At 42.2% G+C, this 21,251-nt stretch overlaps 1 protein-coding gene across 1 annotated transcript in view; it reads right to left on the bottom strand.

Moving 5' to 3' along the window:
- Positions 1-2,590: 2,590 nt before the first annotated feature.
- The window catches only part of LOC118791023 (ephrin-B1-like), a 77,804-nt gene continuing 59,143 nt past the window's right edge, over positions 2,591-21,251 (bottom strand). The window contains exons 3-5 of the mRNA XM_036548235.1: positions 12,896-12,988; positions 7,399-7,530; positions 2,591-3,522 (exon numbers count right to left, since the gene is read on the bottom strand). Of these exons, the coding sequence (XP_036404128.1) occupies positions 3,140-3,522; positions 7,399-7,530; positions 12,896-12,988 (608 nt within the window). The 3' untranslated portion in view covers positions 2,591-3,139. The remainder of the gene's footprint in view (positions 3,523-7,398; positions 7,531-12,895; positions 12,989-21,251) is intronic.

Below are 21,251 nucleotides of genomic sequence, written 5' to 3'. Positions count from 1 at the left end.
TTGAGATACCTGGCACTTAAGACATGCTCAGCTGATGTGCGACACTTCATCTAAGAGATTTTTTTTTCCTTTTTTTTCTTTTAATAGCAAAAAACTCAAACAAGAAAATAATTAAAGTTTATACAAAATGCCTTTTTAAAAAGACAACTATTTACAAAAAAATTCTGCATTAAAAAAATCTAATTTTATATTTTTTTCACAAAAGGGGTTCTAATAAATCCAGCTTTTAAATTCTTCTTTTCTTTCTCCACATATTTACATTTTCTAGATGGATTAGGTGGATTGGGAAGTAAGCAATGACCAATACATACCATTTAAATAAAAGGACATGAAGAATGAAATGCTTTCAGACTGAGGATGTTGACAGATATTTCAGAATGCAGTTTAGAGGATGAAAGCCAATTTATGTTTTTTTTTTATATTAAATTAATCTATGACTGACTTTACATGTCTATCTAGGCTATCATATCTTAAGTACAGTATATTTATAGGTTACATAATCTGCCATTCACTAAATTGTCTGTTCCGAAGAATGACAACTTTTTTCTCATATTCTAGATGTAATATGGCAAGCGCTCCTTTATAATAACCCAAATATTTATTTTCTCCAATAAACTGTTTGGTAGTTCTGTGAACAGCTACTAAAGAGAATCCAGCACTGCTGTAGCCTTCTAAGCGGATAAATACATTTTTACAAAGTCAAATAGCCAGTCCACCAAGCCGCAAATCCGCTGGACTCTGTTTATTCTTCAGTCTGTTCTTATCTCGCTGGTATCCTTGTATGTTTTGTCTTTAGAAATGGAATTTAAATCTTTTTAACACTTAAGCACTATCTGGAACTGAAGCTGATAACAGAAGACTGCGATCACTCAGAATGAGGCACCGAAGGACACGTCCTTGTTTTACTTATTTTTAACTCGAAAGGCATGGGTAATGCAGGAGTCACATTGTCACGTCATTACTTGCTTTAAGAAGTTTGACATTGACAAAAAAGTGAAGACAGTTCCTAGTTCTTGGGCTGCCTCTGAGATGTAGTGACTGCTACAGTGAAAATCAGAGGTCTTTTTTTCTAGCAACCAGATGGTCTAACTAATGGCTGGACAGGAAAAAGACGTGTCAACAAAGAACAGTGAGCTGAAGTGTAATTTGTTACGGCAGAAATCAGACGAGGTTTTTGAAATTATGTGAACATGGAGGCAATTAAGCCTCCACATGATTCTTAGGGGATCACACATGCTCATTAGGAATAAACCTGAGGTGAAATAGACCCATGTTTACATGTGAAATTATACTACATTGTGTTATAAAAGCGTTTCTTACTCTTGAACTGAATAACCTCCTTCTTGTGGAGAAACTGCTGTTCCACTTCATGGTCTACAGTGAATCGTATTTGATGACAAAATTAAAAAAAAAAGCATAAACTATTGAGTTCTATAATAGTGGAGCCCGGAGACTGGCTTCTGGAGAAACAATTATTCGTCACTAACATACATTTTTCCACTGGAATTCCAACTTTTAATTGTACATTTATGATTGGTTAAAATATCCAAAAAAAAAAGAAAGAATTCCCCTGTCGACAGTTGTTTTTGCATCTCTTGTCCAACACCTGAACTGACACATCTCGCACTGGAGAATTTTATTATCACATATTAATCTCCTTTGTCTGGGTTTGATTTTCAAAGATGCACTCAATAACATATGTTCTACAATTTCAACAGCTGTATATATCAGGGGCCGTGCAGGGTGCCAGTCCAACTCCATGTGGGACACTGGGACATTGCCATTGGGAAGTCTGACCACCCTGCCACTAGCGTGGCTACAATAAGTGCCCACACCCATATCAAATGAGAAAAAAACAGAAATGAACACCTGACCACAGAGACTCTGTCCTCACAAATCAGAGTGATTCACATATCGGAGAGAATTCTACCACTAGAGAGAACTCGCCAGCTCTACCATTTTTCTGATAACATGTTAATTGCTTCCACACCATTGTTGTTGTTTTTGTCACACCAATTTTCTCACCAAGAGGAAAACTCCTGGGCCATTTTCAAAAGGGCCATGCAGACAGGTGACCTTAGATTTCTGATTCATTTCAGCTAAGGAGCAGTCTGTAATCCAAATGTGTAACCCCTCAGCTTTTTTTTAAGTTGCTTTGAAGGTCAGACCTCATAACTTTTTATCGCCTCTATTTTAATTAATGACACCTTGCAATCTGTCTGCGGGAAGCAGCAAGCACGCTTCAGGCCTCTTTGAATTTTCCCCGGTCGTATTCCTGTCTGAGAGTGACTAAGTCCTCTCTCAAACATCCACAACCACTCGTAGTCATAAATACCCAAGGCATTGAAGGGCCATGCTTGTGAACATGAACTGGTGTTCACCTACTAGTTCAAGAAGCACAAGACCCTAATGTTATGATTCAGCTCAGCATCCCTCTAACAAAAGAGACCCCACTGGTGATGGAACGGGAAGAAATGAAATACTTACCATTATATAGTATATTGTAAACATTTAAAAACAACCATAAAATGCCTTACAAGCCAAAAATGTATTAAAAAGGAACAATATACCATCAAAAAATGGAGCGGTAAACATGGAGTGAAAGAGTATGGTGTTCAGCTATTTGTCATCGCATTGTGCCCGGTTACCTGAGCAATCTCAGAAAGCTTCACATCAGCAATGAAGCTCTCATGTGACAGACAGCCCACTAATGCAGGGCTCACGTCTTCTCACATACCCTGTCCCCCCCCACCTAGTCTCTCTGCGATCAAGGACAACGCGCTGTCCTTAAGCAAAGGCCTGGTCATCTTAAAATCCCACATCTTCCTTCGAGAGATTTGGAACAGTGATGAAAACTGTGGAACACGTGGGACTCGGAACTGCCTCTTAGATCCGAAGAGCAGAGGAAACACAGGAGGGTGAGAAGCGAGAGGCCATGACTTCCGTGTCCATAGCTGACCTCTTTTCTGTTTCTGTCGCTCTCTTTTAGATTTTCTATTCTGGTGTCACCGTTTCAGTAACAGAAAGTGTCTTCCAACGTCAGAAGGTCAAGGTAGTAAAAAGGTAGGCCAGAATTCTCTAGAAAAAAGCAAATGTTCGATAAACCATCACCTCTCGTTTTTTTTTTGTTCCCTCTTCCTCACACTTTGTAGTAGATGTTGGCGGGGCTCTGTGGTGGCATCTCCTGGACTATGTAGACTGGGTGGCCGTAGTCCCCGCTCACCTTCTCGTAATGGGGGCAGTAGTTGTTTTCTGTAGTCCGTAATGGGATGATGATGTCACTGGGCTCCGAGCCCGCGTTCCCCGAGCCCTTGGGACTGGCCAGCGTGCTGAGCGTCAGGGCCGGGGCCCGTGGCTGGGTGTGCTTCCTGGCCCGCTTCCGGATCTTAATCAGCAGGATGATGAGGAAGATGATGATGATGATGAAGATGACGCAGCCTGCCCCGATGGCTGCGAACAGTGCCGCCTTGGAGCCAAAGATTCCCTCACCAAGGTTGGACTTGTTATCTTGGTTGATGGTTTCTGGGAGATGGGGGGAGGGAAAGAAATAATTAGTGACACAGAGAACAAGCATGGGCAGTACTTCAGAAAAAGCTGTGATCTTCCCACTGTAGAAATGATAAAGGAAGGATAAATCATTATTTCCCTAAAAGAAAATAAAAGAAAACACTACTACAATAGAAACTGAAATGGCGTATACTGGACCAGCTGTCATAGTACCAGCTGGGACCATTTTCTTCTCCCTATGTATACATATTACATAAATATTATCATGCATAAACGCATATCATTATATATACATACACACACTTGCATACAGCTTTGAGAGGATTAAAGCATGATTATATTACACCATACGTTAAACATCTCCATATGAGGTACGGAGGAGAGACCAGGAAGGATACTGCAACTGATCGTTCCAGGTTGCGAGGGGAAGAGAAAGGCAGCAGCCTCGCATTAGATTGAAAGACCGAGGACTGATTCCAATTAGAATGACAGGCCCGTTCGTTTCCTGTGTGGTCTCCTCTCCCCGTCTCTCCCCCACTATTTATACCGTGCTGCATCCCTCTGCTGTGATGACAACGACACTGCTTCCTGCCTCTCGCTATGCGATCAAATGAAGGGCTAAAGTTCCCTCTGCAGATGACAGAAAGGTGTCTTCCTCCCCTGACCCCTCCCTGAGATCCCTGAAGGGAGCTAAATCAAGGCTGGATGTAAGTAGAGCCCTCCACTTTCCAGGAAGAAACAGAAAAAACAGAGAGAAGATGCGAAAAACAACTTTCCTTGAATTGTACAGACAGACTGATGGAACGCCAACTGCTATTGATCCTTCAACTTAAACGAAACCATGAAACTGTAAACTGAATTTGTATTGATAGAATTGGAGCTCCTCGGCTTCCCGCCTGTTGTCTTCATTTATGTTTTTTCTTCCTTTTATTTAACTTGTCAGACGTGAGCCAGCCAAATTAGTGTGTCTTCTGAACCCTGGCGTTTGGTAAGGGATGTTCGCAGGGGGAATTCAGCTTGTACAAATACAGTTTGTGTATGTTTCAAAACGTGGTTTGCGTTTTTTTTCTCTGGTGTAAATGTAGTTAGGCCACCTGCAGGTAAATGAGGTGGAGGTTGTGTTCACTATATGGCAAATTAACTTTCCAGCATCAGTGTATCTTTGTGTTTTCTTCACTATTTGACGCAGTCTGATGCATCGCATTACATTTTTGCACAAATAGTACTTCTGCGCTTATGCTTGGTGTTTGATACTGGAGGTATTTTGACAAAAACAGAATTACCAGTCCTTCAGCCTAATATCATTTAACACATGTCACACTGGGGATTTGATTTTCATTTAACTGGAAAGGGTACATACGGATTTGGACATACAATCCAATCGTTTGTGAGTCAGTCTGAAAAAGGCTTCATTCCAAGTTTTAACTGAGTTTTAACCCATGATCTTCCTCATTAGTACTGACCTCCAATCAGGGTGTAGAGGGCGTCAAAAGTAGCTACTGATGTAAACATAAAGGTCAAAGACCTGAGATCAGCGTTACAGGTGGGAAGAGTGAGTGTTTTGGACATTAACTCACACATGGTAACTCACACAAGGCAAAACTGTTACACTGATACACTGTTGAGAGAAAGATGTGTCCAACAAAAAACACTTTATTCTGGATTTAATATTATAATATAGTCTTCTGTAGCTGTGCCTGGGCTTGGTCACTGCATGGTGGAGCAATCTCCTAGGAACACCATGTTGTTACTTAAAGTGGTGCTGGTGGGCCAGTAGGGGGCAGGCACAGTGACTAGTACATCCAATGCTGTAGGAGATGGAATCTTTCAGCCGTTAAACCACGGATTTGACTCACTTGAGTCATGTAAAATCCTTCACCACGCTGGAATAAGAGTACGTGTCCAAAGAATAAGTGTCCTGGCCAAATTCCCAATGTGCCTCTCTGTTTGGCATTGTAATCATCCCCTGGTTTAACTGGGTTAATGAATCCATGCTTCTCCTCCTCAAGTGAGCTGAGTGTTCCAGTGCAAAACATCTGCGATGCAGCATGCATGAGAGCAGACACCTTTCCTGAATGTAAGTGGCAAAACTGCTATTTGAACTCAGTCTTCTTCTTCTTCTTCTTCTTCTTCTTATTATTATTATTTATTATTAGCAAGTGTATTCCACAACCATGAGCTGCTTAGTTAAATGTGCTACAGCTTGCACTGCTATAGCAACCACAATGTTTTTTTTCCCTATAAGTTTGCCTGTAGCTCCTATTAAAAACATATCTCACTTCTCTTGCTTTCTGATGACTCATTTACCAACTGCTGCGCTTTCCAGCCGGCAGATTGGCAGAGCAATGAAAGAAAGGAAACCATGCACAGAACAGTGAGCTGTCACAAAGCCTTTTTCACACGCATTGGATACGCATGTCATTGTGCCCGCAAGCCACTACCAGCATTGGACTCCTGACACCCACATTTTTTTTCCCTAATGCTTTCTCAAATGCATGACAATACAGGGGAAAAATTCATATTTCAACCGTGCTGGCAACAATTAGCAACTTCTCTTGCAAATTTTGACTGGTAACATGTCTGGCCATGGAGGTGTTGTGTGCTTTTGGCTGCAGTGCAGACAGGCGTGATGGAGTGTGTGCTTTTATTGCATTCTTCTGTGCTCTAAGGCATGGGGGTAGGACGAGTACTACCTTGCAAGTTATGTTATGGCAGTGTCTGACTTTTTGCATCTTTAAATTTAAAGCGACAGTGCAGACGTGGTAGAACAAAAAGGCATACAATGGCCAGGAAATGCGGCTCCCGCAATCGCTTATGTCGAGAGAACAGTTCACTGTGGCCGTCTTGGCAGCTGTGTGGAGAGGGAAGGCCCCTTTTTTCCAGCACATCTGATATTGATTTTGATTTGAGCCTCAGAAGGCACAAATCTCAGCGGATGAAAAAAAAAAAACAACTTTTAAAACATTCGTGAGCTCAGATGTTTCTCTACTTAGCTCGATAAAAGACAAAAAGAGAGAAAGATGTCGCTTTGGTGAGTGACACTCGCAAAAACAAACACAAATGAACAGTCGGATGTCAGACATTCCCCCCTTTTGACTGTTCGGCCCCGCTGAATAATTCTAACAGTCTCTCATAATCTTATCCGCCACTCGATCACAGTGCCACAGTTATGGTTTTAATTTTTCATTATCGCACTTGAATTGCGTGTCTATCTGCATAACCACTCCGCATAATTAAAAACTGGGGCAGTGAAACTTCCTCTGACCAGAAAATGATGTGAAGTTTGCAAAAGGAGGGGGGGGAAGGAGTACACTGTTTGCTTCAGTATAATTAGTTGCTTCAAGTGCTTATTACAATCAAATCAGAGCAATTTGAATTTGCATTGATGTGAGTAATGGACTCAGTCGTTGAAACACAGCCATGGCACGAAAATGAAAGCTCTGGACTGAAGCGCTGAGCAGCTCTTAAATATCGGATTAAAAAAAAAAAACAAAATAATGAAACATCACTGGGATTCATATGTATCACTCTGTTATTAAAGATAGCAGTCAAAGGCAATGCCATTGTTTCTTCTCCTTTGCATTTGAAACAGGCTGAAAGCAATCCAGATGTATTTTGTTATGAATGAAGGGAAAAATATCTATAACTGAGAACAAAGTTCATTATATTTCAAAGACTCTCCAGTCTTAAATTCTGGTACATTTTCCCCAGCTTGAAAGATTTGCATAGACTGAACTGTTGCATGAATATGTACACACACACACTGGGCATCACCATATGACACACCAGCAATCCAGCAGTGCTTCTTGCCAGGTTTCCAGTGTTGTTCCAACCACCATCATGGCCAACAGCAGGATGCTGAGAAAGTGGGCCATGTCAGGGCATGCTTACCTGTGTTGCCTTGCTCCACTGGTCGTTCCCTGTCTCTCCTGGCAGGGCTAGTTGTGGCAGCCTTCACAATATCATCCTGCACTTTGCCTGGATCCTCTGTGACTACTGGGTCTGGAACTGCCGCGTTTGGATCTGAAGTGGCATCAAATGGCAAAAGATAAAACAAAATTTTTGTTAGTAATTTGTATGTGAATATTTCTAGCTTTTATTAATTCAGTCACAATGTGAGTCTTGTTGACACTATTCCTGAAAATTTAGCAACGGTATAAGACTCAGTGACACTATTAAGCATATCCATTGACTGTTCTTTCACAGCACAAGTCAGGTACAGTGGGCTTCTTCCCTTCTTCATTTAGTTTTATGATTTCATCCAATTAACAATCAGACATGATGTAATATAAAGTACAGGTGAGCATAAAATGTCTACCAAGCTTGAATGCCATTCCACAAAAGCCTTAGCCAAATGCAGTTTATAAGAAGTCCTCATAACTTCTTGTCCGTGCCACTAAAGCTGTAACATTGTTGCAGCATTAAAATACTTTACGGTGTATCTCTGGGGTGCTATATAACAGTTTAAGAGAAATGTTTAAAGACATTAGCAAATAAGAGAAACTGAATCTCTGAGAGCAGTCATTAGCGCAGGTATATTTCAAAATTCTGTTTCTGCTAAGAACTTTGAATCCCGAAGGAAATGACTTTTTTTAATTTGTTTGTCATAAAATGGGAAAGATATATTGAATAATGTGCTGACTGTGCATTTTCTCATCCATTTTCATACCAAGCATGACATTTAAGAGCATACAGTATAATCTTTAATTGAGCCTCCATTTTTGCCAAAATTATGTCAGCTCTGAGAAAAATTTAGCCGCACCTTGGGGTTTATAGCTGAAAGAACCACACCAGCAATTTTTCATACAGATCTCTCTCCTGGCAACTGTTCATGTTATCACACACACATGCACCCATTTAGATACTTTTCCTACAGGTTTCATTACCCTGTAACTGCAGTCCAGAAGCCATTCAGAAAATAGCACTGTCTATTTTTTACAGTCAGGTTATGTCTTTTGTTTTCAATGCTGTTTGAGTGATAAAAAAGATACTCTGTTTATTCCATCCATTTTATTACCACTCCTTACATCTGAGTAACAAATTGAACAAACAATGGCGTGGATTTTCTGTTATTTATTTTACAGGAATATCATGAAAATAGCAAAAAATACTTCCTAAAAACTGTGTTCCACAATGTGGAGAGATTGAATTTCATCCTCACTATTGCTGTGTTTAAAACACTCAACCAGAGAGCTGCAGCAACTGAGATTTGTGTGTGCACTATGGAGTTTAGGATTCTAAATCTGCATGCTTTTGTGTTCAGCCCACAATCCTTCCGCAGGGCCGACGGCACTTCAAAGTGTAATTCATAAAACAGATAGTTCCGGTACTGTTTGCGGTTTGGTCAACGAGTGTCCCAGCCAAGTCTGTATCCATAATATGCCATGGTCTATCATGCTGTATTGCTTTATTAATACAGCTCTGCAGAGAAAAGTACCCATTTCAACTAAGATACAGAATGTTCTGTGAGAAAGGGCAAAAGCGGCCACCACTTCAGCAGAAATGAGCAGAATTCCGCAGAATTCCGCCTGTGTGTGGAATGTACAAATATACAGACCACAGGCTGTTTCTCCTTTCATGATTAAAGTATGAAGAATCTGTGATAATTATGTGTAATTATGGATGAAAAAAGAAAGACAGAAACCAACAACTGATGAAATACTGCATTCTCTGGCAAATAAAGGACAAAAAAAAAAAAGATTTTGAATTTTGAAAAGGAATACCAGAAGCCGGTCATTTTAGTTTTATTTGAGCACAGTGGTTGTTTTCTTTGCACCCTTTCTTCATGGTTTTCCAAAGACCATATGTACATAACAGAGAAAAAATTGATTTCTCACGCTGTTACCATTCAGGATCCCACCCATTAATAGCCATGTGTGCTTGTTCAGGAAATGGCCCTGATCACATGTAACTAGATTAGATGATTAGATTAGGTGGTCAGAGAATGAATAATTCACACCGATATGAAACCGATAATTCAGTGAAGAATGCCATTTATATTCTGTTGTGTTATTTATAGTATTACTTCTATATCCACCGTGCTAACTAGCCACCCTGACAATAAAAAAAAAAAAAACTTGCTCTGGAAATCTGTCAGATGGAAACTGTTTACTGGCAGTATTCCACTCCTGAGATACCCACAAGGAAAACTGATACCTTTTAACCGTGCCAGGGCGCTATACTGAAGTGCAGCTTACTGGTTTTGATAAAATTCACCATAAAAACACGAGCATTTATTTGTATTATACAAGTACTCAGGGTACTGAGGTTTAATGTATTGGCCCACAAAGTTCCACACGGCACCACTCAACTGTGACAACTCTCTTTTAATATTTTATCATTTCTTTGCATGGAAGTTACATTTCCAGGTATTCACAGCACCACATTTTTCAGGGTCTAAGACTAACATTTACTTCCACATGTGAAGCAGATAATGCTGAGGTGTGAAATTCTGACAGAGACACAGGAATGAATGTTTATAGAGTCACTGTGTTAGGTGCTTCCCAGTGGTTGCTGCATAATTGTAGAGTCTGCCTGTGTGGTCTCTAACAGCTCTGAGCCTGCCTGACTCTATCACTTGTTTGTGTGATGTATTTGTTAACTCTCATTTTGTTGTGGTTGGTGTGCTAGGGCAATCAATGGTTGATGTTTGACTGTCCTGGTTCTGAAGGGCCTCGTTTGCTGCCGGTCGCTTCTGTTTCAAAGCCGAGGACAATTATCTTTGTAGAAAATTACTTTTGCTGTTGGTGTTGTTGCGCGTTTGCTAGGTATGAAAGAATAACTTTTATGGAACCAATGCAAAACATGTCTGTAACATAACAAAGCCCATTCCACCAGAAATCTGGCCTTTTTAAAATGCATCTGCTGACCGAAAACATTTTTGTTGGGAGAGTTTGATTTTTTTTTTTTCTCTCCTGTGAACATACTGCACAATGCATCCCCATTTTCTCTGATGCTAGGGATTTCATATTCTCTCTGTGTCACCTGAATCTCTGCTAAAACTAACACCGAGCACTGCATATCAGTGCACCTAGAGGTGCATGAGAAAGACTGCGTATTCCACAACTGTGGATCACACCCTGAGACGTATTAGGATGACATTTAAGTGAGAATACACCAACTTTTCATAAACTGCTTTTCAGTATTCACACAAAGTAAGACCTCAAAGATTTAACATCACCTGTAGAAAAACTTCACACATCTGCCAAGAGTGGCAGACGGAGGTAATGTTGAAATTCAGAATTAGACTTACCCCTGGATTCATTTGTCCTTAAATTTAGTTTACAAATAAATTCAGCTGAGCATAGATAGAAATAATATCGAAAAACTCCTAAAACTGTTTCTGTGATGGGAAAAAACAGCTGCAATTAATTGTGAGTCGAAGGACAAATTTTGGCTGAAAGTAGAGTTTAGTTTATCAGAATTTGTTTTACTTGTTTTGTTTGTTGTCCATGATGACTTTTTAAAAAGCACCAGCTGGCATATATCTCTGGGTGATAAAGACAGAGAAATTGGAATAATAATTAACTGGCCCAAAATAAAGCAAAATCCAGAGGGTTATCAGCTGTGACCTTCTAACCACCCGTCTTATCTGCGTTTCCTGTCTGCGGTTGGCAGCGCGGGGCGTGTGTGCACCCCCTGCATGCTCAGCTGCCGCTGTTGCGTCTTGTTTGTTTTGGGACAATTCTTGGGGCGAGGCTGCAATCTGCAGCAGGATCTCGGACCAGCCCCGGACTCTCTCTCTCTCTCTCTCTCTCTCTCCCTCTCTCTCTTTCTCTCTCTCTCTCTCTCTCTCTCTCTCTCTCTCTCTCTCTCTCTCTCTCTCTCTCTCTCTCTCTCTCTCTCTCTCTCTCTCTCTCCCTCTCTCTCTCTCTCAATGTTTGGGCCGACATGGTCCTGGGAGACCCGGGGCCTGTCGAGGCGCTGGCAGGGATTAAGGAGAGAGCAAGGACACGCCGAGCGGCAATATCCGCGGGGAGTTTTCGACTGATTCTCCTAACCTCCCATCTGCTCCGGGCCCGGGCGGAAGAGCCACGCATGCTGTTCTTTCTTTCAGCGCGATATTCACGGCACTATCGACATGCGCCCGCTCCGTGAGCGGGGCGAACTTTGCTCCGCGTTGTTTTCTCGCTTTGTGTAATTGATGGGGACAAATGCGCCGGCTCGTTCGGCGGCGTTAGCCCCGGAAAGGCACCGCCGGTGTCATCTGTGCAGCGAGGATATGAGATGCCACAGAGGATTTAGAATGCAGACATCGCAGCCGAAAGTGCGCACGCCATGTCCTGACCTACTTTGCGCCGCGCCCCAACATCCTCCGCCGCTACGACTGCACTCCGAGACTGCTGGGTAATCAAAAATTGAACGGGTTCGAATGGCTGTCTCAGATCACTGCGTGACCAAGTCATGTCACCGCGGACTTTCAAACATTCAAGGCCTTTCGTAGGTACTCCTTAACATTTAAACAATTACAAACCATGGATGTAACCCAGGGATTGGAATGCATGATTTTACAGACCTGACTACACTACCTTAATGGCTCTGGGAAAGAGCAGTCGGACATACAGAACAAAAGTAAAAACTTAGAGGAAACATGGAGAAGCTTGAGGATGGAAGTACCATGCTGTATACAAACCTTTCAACTAATAAAAATATTGCAAAATAATCAAGCCTCTTTTCTTTTTTTAAAGATTATAAATAGACTGAAAAGGTAATGTCTGAAATGCACATTTTACGAGAAATGAAGTCATTGGGCTACTTTCCATCTACTGTGAGAGGAGGAACTGTGTGGAGTATCCACTGTAAATTCCAAACCCAGGGGCAATTCAGTTTATGAACAATAGCTTGCGAGGTTATGGCTGTCAGTCCACAAAGCTTTCATTATCATTCAGCCATTTTTATACCCTGCCTGCTCCCATTATAACACATGGATTTTCTGTACATTTCAGTGTTCCTCTGGGTTTGGATGAAGACCTCAGCATGCGATTGGAAAATCATTGGACACAGATGTTGTTCCATAGCGCACTGCGCCAGGACCTTTGTATTAGCTATGGTCCATTGTAAATCACCATGTCACCTACAAAAGGCGAAAGAGTAAAATACAAAATCTAAAATTTACTACACATGTACCGTACAACTTATATCAAAATGTGACAATTATACTCATGCATTCATCTGTGTGCATGTATATTTTGGATGTACATTCTGAGGACTTTTTTACATGACCTTTGCTGCTTGCATGCATTGCCACTAAGTGTTGTGATTAATATTCATACCTATTATCTTCTGTATTTTGAAAAAAAAAGTAACTGGCTGGGGTAAAATACAGCTTTTTGTCACCTGTAAAGAGAGAGAGTGAGAAAAGAGTGATTTAACTGAAAGGCTATGTTACCCTGTCCGACTTTCATGATGATCTTCATTGAGAGAGTGTTGCAGACCCCTCCTTCTCTGTTCTCAAGTCCCTCAAGGGTCCCATTGGAAGTGGCTGCAAAGAGAAACACATAATCCAGGGTTAGACAGCACTGCCACCAAAATGATCTGATCCGCAGATGAGCAGAGCTCTGAGGTTCTAACGAACACTATCAAAAAGGAAAAAGAAAAAAAAAAGAAATGTGACGGGTCAGTAACGGGGTGCTTGCAAGATTAAACACCCAAATCTGGCTGGAGCACATGCTTGTCTGTATGTAACTGAACCAGGACTTTAGCGAGCCCTCCAAGGCCACCTTTATTGAAGAAGTGAATTCTCTCCAGTTGGGTCTCATCAGCCCCACTGCCTCTCCCCATCCAGCTGTCATCCGAGCTTCTGGAATGAAAGGCTCTATACATGGCATGTGTTTATATCCACACATATATACATCGGGGGGAAAACAGCAATCAAGGCTGATAAAAGCATGTGAGGGCTTCCCAGGTTTTACCGAGATATTGACTCTGATTGTAATCTCATCCCCTAGGAATGCGGCTCGGTTCTAGCTGTTGTTGTAATTATGATTTAGGAGAGCGAGGTGCACAAGCTGTACAGCTCCTCATTCTCTGGTGCCGTAAGGGCCTATTTCCTCCATTATTCTCTCCGCTCTCTCCTTCTCTCTCTCCCTCAGCCTCTCCTCTCTCCCCACCCTCCTTCATCTCCAACAAGCTTAAACGCTTAAACTACGGTTTTGGTCTTCCTTTCGCTGAATGAATTTACCAAGCTTTTTTTTGCAAGGTAAGTCATGCCAACAGCAATTACAGCAAGCTGAAAATGCCTAAAGCTTAGTACCCCCCCTTTCTGCATGGCCTGTAATTAGTGACTGTGTGGCACAGTAGGCTAAAGCCCTTACTTTGGTTTTTTGAGGGGGGGGCTTGTCTTCACTGAGGAAGCAGAGGGGGCCTGTCTCAATACTGCCCTCCCCACCAACCCACTCAATGCCACAGACAATGTGGCTCAATCGGGAGTCTGTTCTACTGTTAACAGTGGGTGCGTGGGGGGGGTGGGGTGTTGCATGGAGGGGGGCACTCAGTAATGTCCTAGGGCTCAGACACCAGCGGTGGTTCCACTCCCCCGTGAGCTCAAAGCTCACCTCGTTTCACTCTTTTCAGTCCATCTCTGCGTGGGCATTTTTCACCTAACCCCCTGTTTTGCCAGCCTTTCTCCTTCTCTTTTTGTCCCTCCCTCTCTTAAAATGCCCCCTCCCCCCCAAAATAAAAAAAACAAGAAAAAAACACCCCTTACCCCATCTCTCCCTCTCTCTCCTCTCAAGGACTGTCTGCCTTATTAACTTGTCCAGGTTCCATCCCCAATTAAAATGTCGTGACAGAGAACCCATTTAGAAAAGTGGTCAGCTAATTAGATCCCACTCCAGGAGAATCAAAGCCCGCTCTTTGTGGCGGTGGCACAATGGCACAGGGAGATGAGAACCCGGCTCTACATAGGCGGAGGTATCGCAGCGGACAAGTGGCCACAATCCCCACCTCCAGAGCCCAGCAGAATGAAGCGCTTGTTAACCTCATGTCTCTTTTTCTTCCTTCACCCCATCCCCCACCCTCAACTCACCCCCCCCCCCCACTCCCCCACCACCCAATACCAACAAGCTCCCAGCATTCCTCACTCTAAGGTTTTCATTTAATGAACCTTTCAAGAGCAGGATTATACAAAACAGGGGCTTTGAAGATCAAGTGCATTTTCGACATGTTCTTTCATACCCCTGCTAATAAGAGACGTGTCATGTGCTGCATTCTGCACGGAGACCTCTTGTTTATTTCCACACAAGGACACTGTTTCTGCGCAGCTTGCATCATTTTGAATAGTATTCATTTACCAAACACTCTCATTCACGGCTGGGCCTGCACACTGATATATTGCTTTCCTGATAATATTGCTTTCTCCATTAGAAATGAAGAAGACGGTACGCAGGGTCTTTGTGATTAGCCAAACGGAGGGTGACTGGCAAACCCTGTCACTGTGAAAACAAAGACCCTGGATCTGATCCTCGTTTATATTCATAACAAAAATACTTTCACTTCTTTACTTTTTTGAGGTGCAAGGGTATTGTTTTAGTGAAAATAAGAAACTTTTTTTCCAAAGCATTTCTCATTTGTGTCTGATTGAGACGATTGACACCTGTGGGTTTTTATTTAGTGACAATACTCCTTCTGGTGCCCAAATGTAATCTAACCACGAGGTAAATTTTACTTTTTCATACATTAACCACTACACTACATATACTATGTGTGAGAAACAAAACAAAAATTTTTTTTTTCTAAATTTACATTTAGCACTCAAAAAGCATTGCAGTTTGCTGAATCCAGGCATACACATATTTGCTCCCACCTGCATAATCAACTTCAGGTTAGTTATCAGGAAAAAATAGTTGGTAGAGAAGCAGTCTGTCAGTTAGCTATATTGACTATTAGAAATGAATAACCCCTCTCCTCAACAGTGCCCATTGACATTGTCATTTTTGTCTTTCTGGTTGTCTCAAGGGCTTTCGAGTCATGCTTTAGAAATGGGGACCTCAAGGAATACTCACTTCCTGTATTTACAATGGGGACCAAAGCACAAACACGAAGGCACTCCAAGGACGTTCTACAATCTCATCACTTCTCAGCAAGCCTGTACATTTAGACGGTACTGTGTGTTACCTTTAAACAACCTTCAGACCCTCAGATCGGTGGAGGAGGAGTCACGAGGCAAACCTCGAGTGATGGGAGTGGCTAAATGCAATGCTGTTGAGTTCAACAATAGAACTACTGGAGCCACAGAAGCAGGAATGCTGCACTCTCCCACCCTAGCGTTACGTTTTAAAAATGCACGGATCCGGATTAGAGCAAGAGGCATAGTAAACAGCAAATGATTCATGATGAAGGCAACGAACCGGTAGGGAAGGATCACCTGAGTGACCTAATTTTCCCAGACAGGGAGTAAATATAGAACAAGCCTCGACAAGCAAGCAGCACATCTCCCCTGCTTTACCAACCACCTTCATTTCCAAAGGGTGATTTCCTTTCTCTCCACTCTGATGGAGCTCGGCACTGCAGCCGACAGAAACGGCACCCAAAGGAATGTTGGATCAAAGTAAAAGTGACAGTCCAACTTTCGTCGGTTTGACGGAAGCAAAACCGAAGTCGAAATCCTTTGGTTGCTTCTAGCTCCCTCCAAATCACACACACACACACACACACACACACACGCACGCACGCACACACACATAGATGCACAAAACCCCCAAGCTTTTCCTTCGCTCCACTGACTGAATCGTATGCTAGTTTCTCACAATGTGGTCATTTTTTTCTTTCACCCATGGCATCACAGCTTAATGGCAACACGTGAACAAAATGTGCAGCTTTTCAATATTATTATTTCATTGCGCAGTAAAAATCAAGTGTGTGTATATATGTGGCAGTGATAATCAGCTAAATCAATAGCTAATAATTTCCTGCTGAGTGAGTCCCGTTGTCGTTTTCTAAATGGATATTTAATGGTCTATTAGCAGATGGGTGGGTGTTGAGACAGGGTGGGTGTACCCCCATGAATGATGTCACCACTATTAAAGTGGCATGGATCTGGGAAGGATGCCAGAAGCACCCCCCCCCCCCAGCCCCTCCCAAATCGGTTTGTAATCCACAAAGTGAGAGTGCCACAGCGCTACAAAACAGCAGGACAATTGGAGATGACTCTATTGATTCAGACCTCCATGAACTGGGACTGTGACAGAGGGTGGTCTTCCTTTTACAATCTTCACAGTAAAGATAAGCACAGAGGATCCTTGGTATTGGTAGAGAAAGCTACCAATCCTACAACTCTATAAACTAAGGGTGGTACAGTATACATTCTTATCATAACTAGACAAGGCATTCTAGCCCCTCAAAGCCAAACCTCACAGTCAGTGGCTCAGATGCAGGATGTGAAGGATATCTTGCCACAGGAGTGGGCAGTTTAACATCTCTGGTCACTTGCCAACTCATCAACCAACCAGCCACACAAGTGTAGAACGAGGACACCCCTATTTTAAAAGTAAATGGCCTGATATTTTGCTCTGTGCTACTGGTTTTGGTATCAGAGATGTCTCTCTATGTATCTGTGTGCCTTTTTCTGCCCAAGGTCAACAACAACCCTTGCCTCACCACCTGTCAACTGGGCAGCTGCAGCAGTGGTCCTGTACCTTCCCTGGGATCAGCCATTGTTTCATCTGTCCAACCACAGAGCCCACTCCAAACAGCTCTGAGGGTCACTCTCTCAACAGATGTGGGAGGTCTTCTAGTTTGTTTTGGAGGCAATGTGTGCTATGTATGTATTTCAACTTCTCTTCCAAAAGAGGAACGCGTTAAACATCAATATGGAGCTACATTTACAATTGTGTATGAGTTAAAATGGAGGGCAATGTGGTCATAATGTATTGCATGTTACAATGAGTTAGGAATCAAATAAGCAGTGCTGGTCCTATGGGAACTAAAATCCACAAAGAAAAAAAAAACTACTATAACTATCACAGTATATCTATGGTTGGGATTTTTTTAAATATAGGTTAGTCAGTGGTCTGCACTATAAAAGGCTTTATATACTTTTGTGTGCTATATTTTAGGAGTGCATGTTAAAGTATTACTTTGCCACTGGGGAACAACATTTGCCAAAGGGCCAACAAGATGTCTGCATTATTGTGCATTATTAATTTGGCATATAGCAAACTCTTTCAAAATGTTTTGTGAAACATTTGGAAGATTGTGGCTGAAAGTCCAGGTTAAGAAACTGACAAAAGGTGACAGGTATGATACTCAGGTACTATATTGCTTCAGTGCATTTCTTGCTGTACTGAAGACATCATGTAAAATATAAGCCGTGTCAGTCACTCTTGGTAAAGGTCTCAAACAAGTAAACAGTGAAATGTCAGGGAAATGACATTCATTGGGTGTCACTGGCAGTGAAACAGAGGCCTGTGAGAATGTTAGAAAGACGTATGTCCTATTTCCCAGGGTGCAATGTTCTCTGTTTGGCCCCTTCTACTCACTTAAGTTAAGACACTCCCAAAACAGCTTGTTAAGTCGGCTGACGCCTTTGCCGGGATCAACAAGAAAGGGTCCGTCAAACCAAGACATGTGGCTGGGAGAGACCACCATCTATTAAAGGGTTAGCGGCAGCATACATAAATACACACAGACACACACTTAAATATACAGCAGGAAGTACGGAGTGAGCACATCCCGCACTTCTGCAAAACTCCATTTGAATGAATGTATATCAACTAATGAATAAGCATAATGAAAGATGTGCTGGTATAATCAACAATTAAAGAAATCCCAGCTTCATTCAGCAGCTTCTCTGTTTGAGTCAAAGTCATCTGCATTTCTCCTACTGGGAGAGAGAGAATGGCTCTTGCAAAAAAAAAAAAAAAAAAAGAAAAATAATAAAACGAGCGTCCCTCCACAGAAACCCATGGCAGTCTTTGTTGGAACACATTTGTTCACGATTCACAAAATGTGTGCCGTTCTCAGTCCCTACTCTTTGAAACTTTAATTAAGTAAAACTTGTTCCTTCTTGTTTCCACCGTCTGTTTTATGAGTAGCAGACAATCCCAATCTTAGACAGGCATGGTCTTGCACATTAAAGTCATTATCTGTCTGAATATGAGGACTGAACAGGCACTGTTCAATATCTTCCACAATATCTTCCCCTACTTTGGCTGCCATTTTAGCCATCCTGTCTTAAAACATTACTGCCGAGGCCACTCAGTCAGCGGATGAGAGATGGAGGGCCATTTGTGGGGCTGGTTTCCCGAGCCGCAGCCTAAAATATTTGGACTTCGAGACCAAGATGACCATTTCTAAATCAGGGGAAATGTGAAATCCAACTGATAGTTCGAGCGAGGACATCGAGGCCAGGGTAAATCCGTTTTGCCTGCTAAGAGCATCCCTGTGTGCGGCTGATGTCATTTCCCGTGGTCGAGCCCGTGAGTGGAAATCCACGCATGCATCTCCATGCGTTTATTACTGTATCTAACACACATGGGAAAAACAACAACACAATTCAATGAGGCTGTCAGAAGATTACAGACTCCAGGTTCTGCTTAATGGATCTGGAATACGCTGCCACCACGTTTCCGTCTTCCAAAGGCAGGGACTGCTGTTAAAATAAACATCTTTTCAGAGATGATTTCCCAGCGTTCAGCTTCGAACTGAAATAGATGCATTCCAAAGTAAACCTCATGGCTGCCAGATTGTCTTGAGGGATAAACATTTCAACTATTTGAAAGGTAAGATTTTGACAGCATTTTAATGCAGTGCAAGAAGCTTAATAACTTAATAAATACTTATGCTAACGATTTTCATTCACATTAATCATATGTTGAACTTGATTAATTATATGCACATGTAATTACAAATATTTACGTGTGCACAAGTAATGCTCTGATACTCACTATAATGAACCACTAGTCCTTATGTGTGCCTTCTGTGCTACAGATGCTGTAGTTTTAATTTACGTTGTTTATATTAGAAGCACTACAGACGACTCTTGAGAGTTTATGTGGATTAACTGTGAAAAGCTCAAAGGAAACAGGTGTAGCTCATATTTAAGAAGAGAATTTGCTATGAAGAGTTGATAGGCTAGACACATGCACATTTGCCAGCCTTTATGTACAGTTAATGTAACAGAAACAGCCTGGTGGGGGCATCAAGGCATACAGTACAACTGGCACAAACCACCCATTCCTCCTATATCGTACAGATACAGTATATCATATGTTTCACCCCTGAAAATGGTATTTCACAAGTAACTTTGAAGTGGTAAAAAAAACCTCAAAATACACAGAGCCGATGCCCCAGATACTGGCATCACAATGTGTTTGTAGATGAAATATGGCCATTCAGCAGTGATAGGCCCTATGCTAACCATTCACTCCTAACATCCAGGCAAACCTGGGCACTCACAAATCAAACACAGCAAGTCAAACACTTCAAAGTGCCTTACTAAATCCCCGATGAGTAACAGACTTAAGATGACTGAACAGGTCACTGTAAACTAAACACCCAAAGACCCACGACACGTGTGCGCCACCTGAAGAGAAAAACGTGTGCATAGAGAAGAGTGCTCTAGACAAAAACTTGACACAAAACGAAGAGGGTCACGCTGCTCTGTGCACACATGGACTTTTTTCTGAGGAGCCGGGAAAAGAGAGCTGCCTTAGTAAAGCTTCGGTTGTCACCAAGGGTAGCGCCCAGTTAAAAACAAACAAACAAAAACAAAGTCAAGGAAATATTTTAGGAGACATCTGCCGCTGTGCAGCGCCGGCGCTGCCTTGAAGGCTTGGCGAGGTCAGCGGATTTCTTCGCAGTCCACCCTCAGGGAACCATAACTCCTGACCCCACGGGAGGGTCCATTAGCCCTAATGAATCGCAGATTTTGGGGCCTGCCACTGAAAATGCGGGCTGGTCTACAATTCCCCGAACATGACGTCACCCCTCTGCGAGTGACGTTATCGCAAAGCTCCACTGAAGACTGCTAACGAGCACACAGCCAAAGCGCACTGCTGTGCTCTCTTATTGCCCAGGATGTTTACTGCCTTCAGGGCATGGGCATTCTCTGTGCTATTCTGTGGCCATAAATTTAAAAGTTATTTGCTTAGTAGATTTAATCAGTTCACTAAGTAATACTTATGAAAGCAGTACAGATTAAGCACTCTTTCCAGTTCCAATATACTCTCTGACATTCATGGATGCACATCCATTCCCTGCTGGCAGGGGTGCACTGCACATCTGTAATCTGTGGCCTCCCTGCTTCCTTGTTACACATGTCTTTTGTGTCATGGCCTTGGTTAGCCATCTCTTGTTGATTTCCAAGAGTGTGGTCAACTACTACAACTATACTATGCTACAACTACCACTACTCTTGTCATTTGCATGCATTTTCCCATATAGTTCCGTTTGATATGAAGCTTTAACACAACCTGTTTGATTCACACTTTGTTACAGACTTGTAACAACGTTCATTTAAGTCATTCAACTGCCACTGATCAACTAAATTCTGTATATCCATGATATCCATCTGTGTATTTGAATGCACATCTGGTGGTCTGGTACTCCGCAAATTCAGCCAGAAAACAACAGAAGGACTTCTGTACATGGGTGTGAGCGTTCTAAAGTCTGTTAGTAAACAACGAGTCATTAAATTCCATCCAATTCCAGAAAACTTTTGCTAACAAGGTGAAACATCCAGCATGTCATGAGAGAAAAAGGGAAGGAAGCACAACACTGGCTAAACCAGTTACGTTTAATGCATT

Source organism: Megalops cyprinoides, chromosome 16 (genome assembly GCF_013368585.1).
Source record: "Megalops cyprinoides isolate fMegCyp1 chromosome 16, fMegCyp1.pri, whole genome shotgun sequence".
NCBI lineage: Eukaryota > Metazoa > Chordata > Actinopteri > Elopiformes > Megalopidae > Megalops > Megalops cyprinoides.
This window is presented reverse-complemented; position numbering and strand designations above follow the sequence as displayed.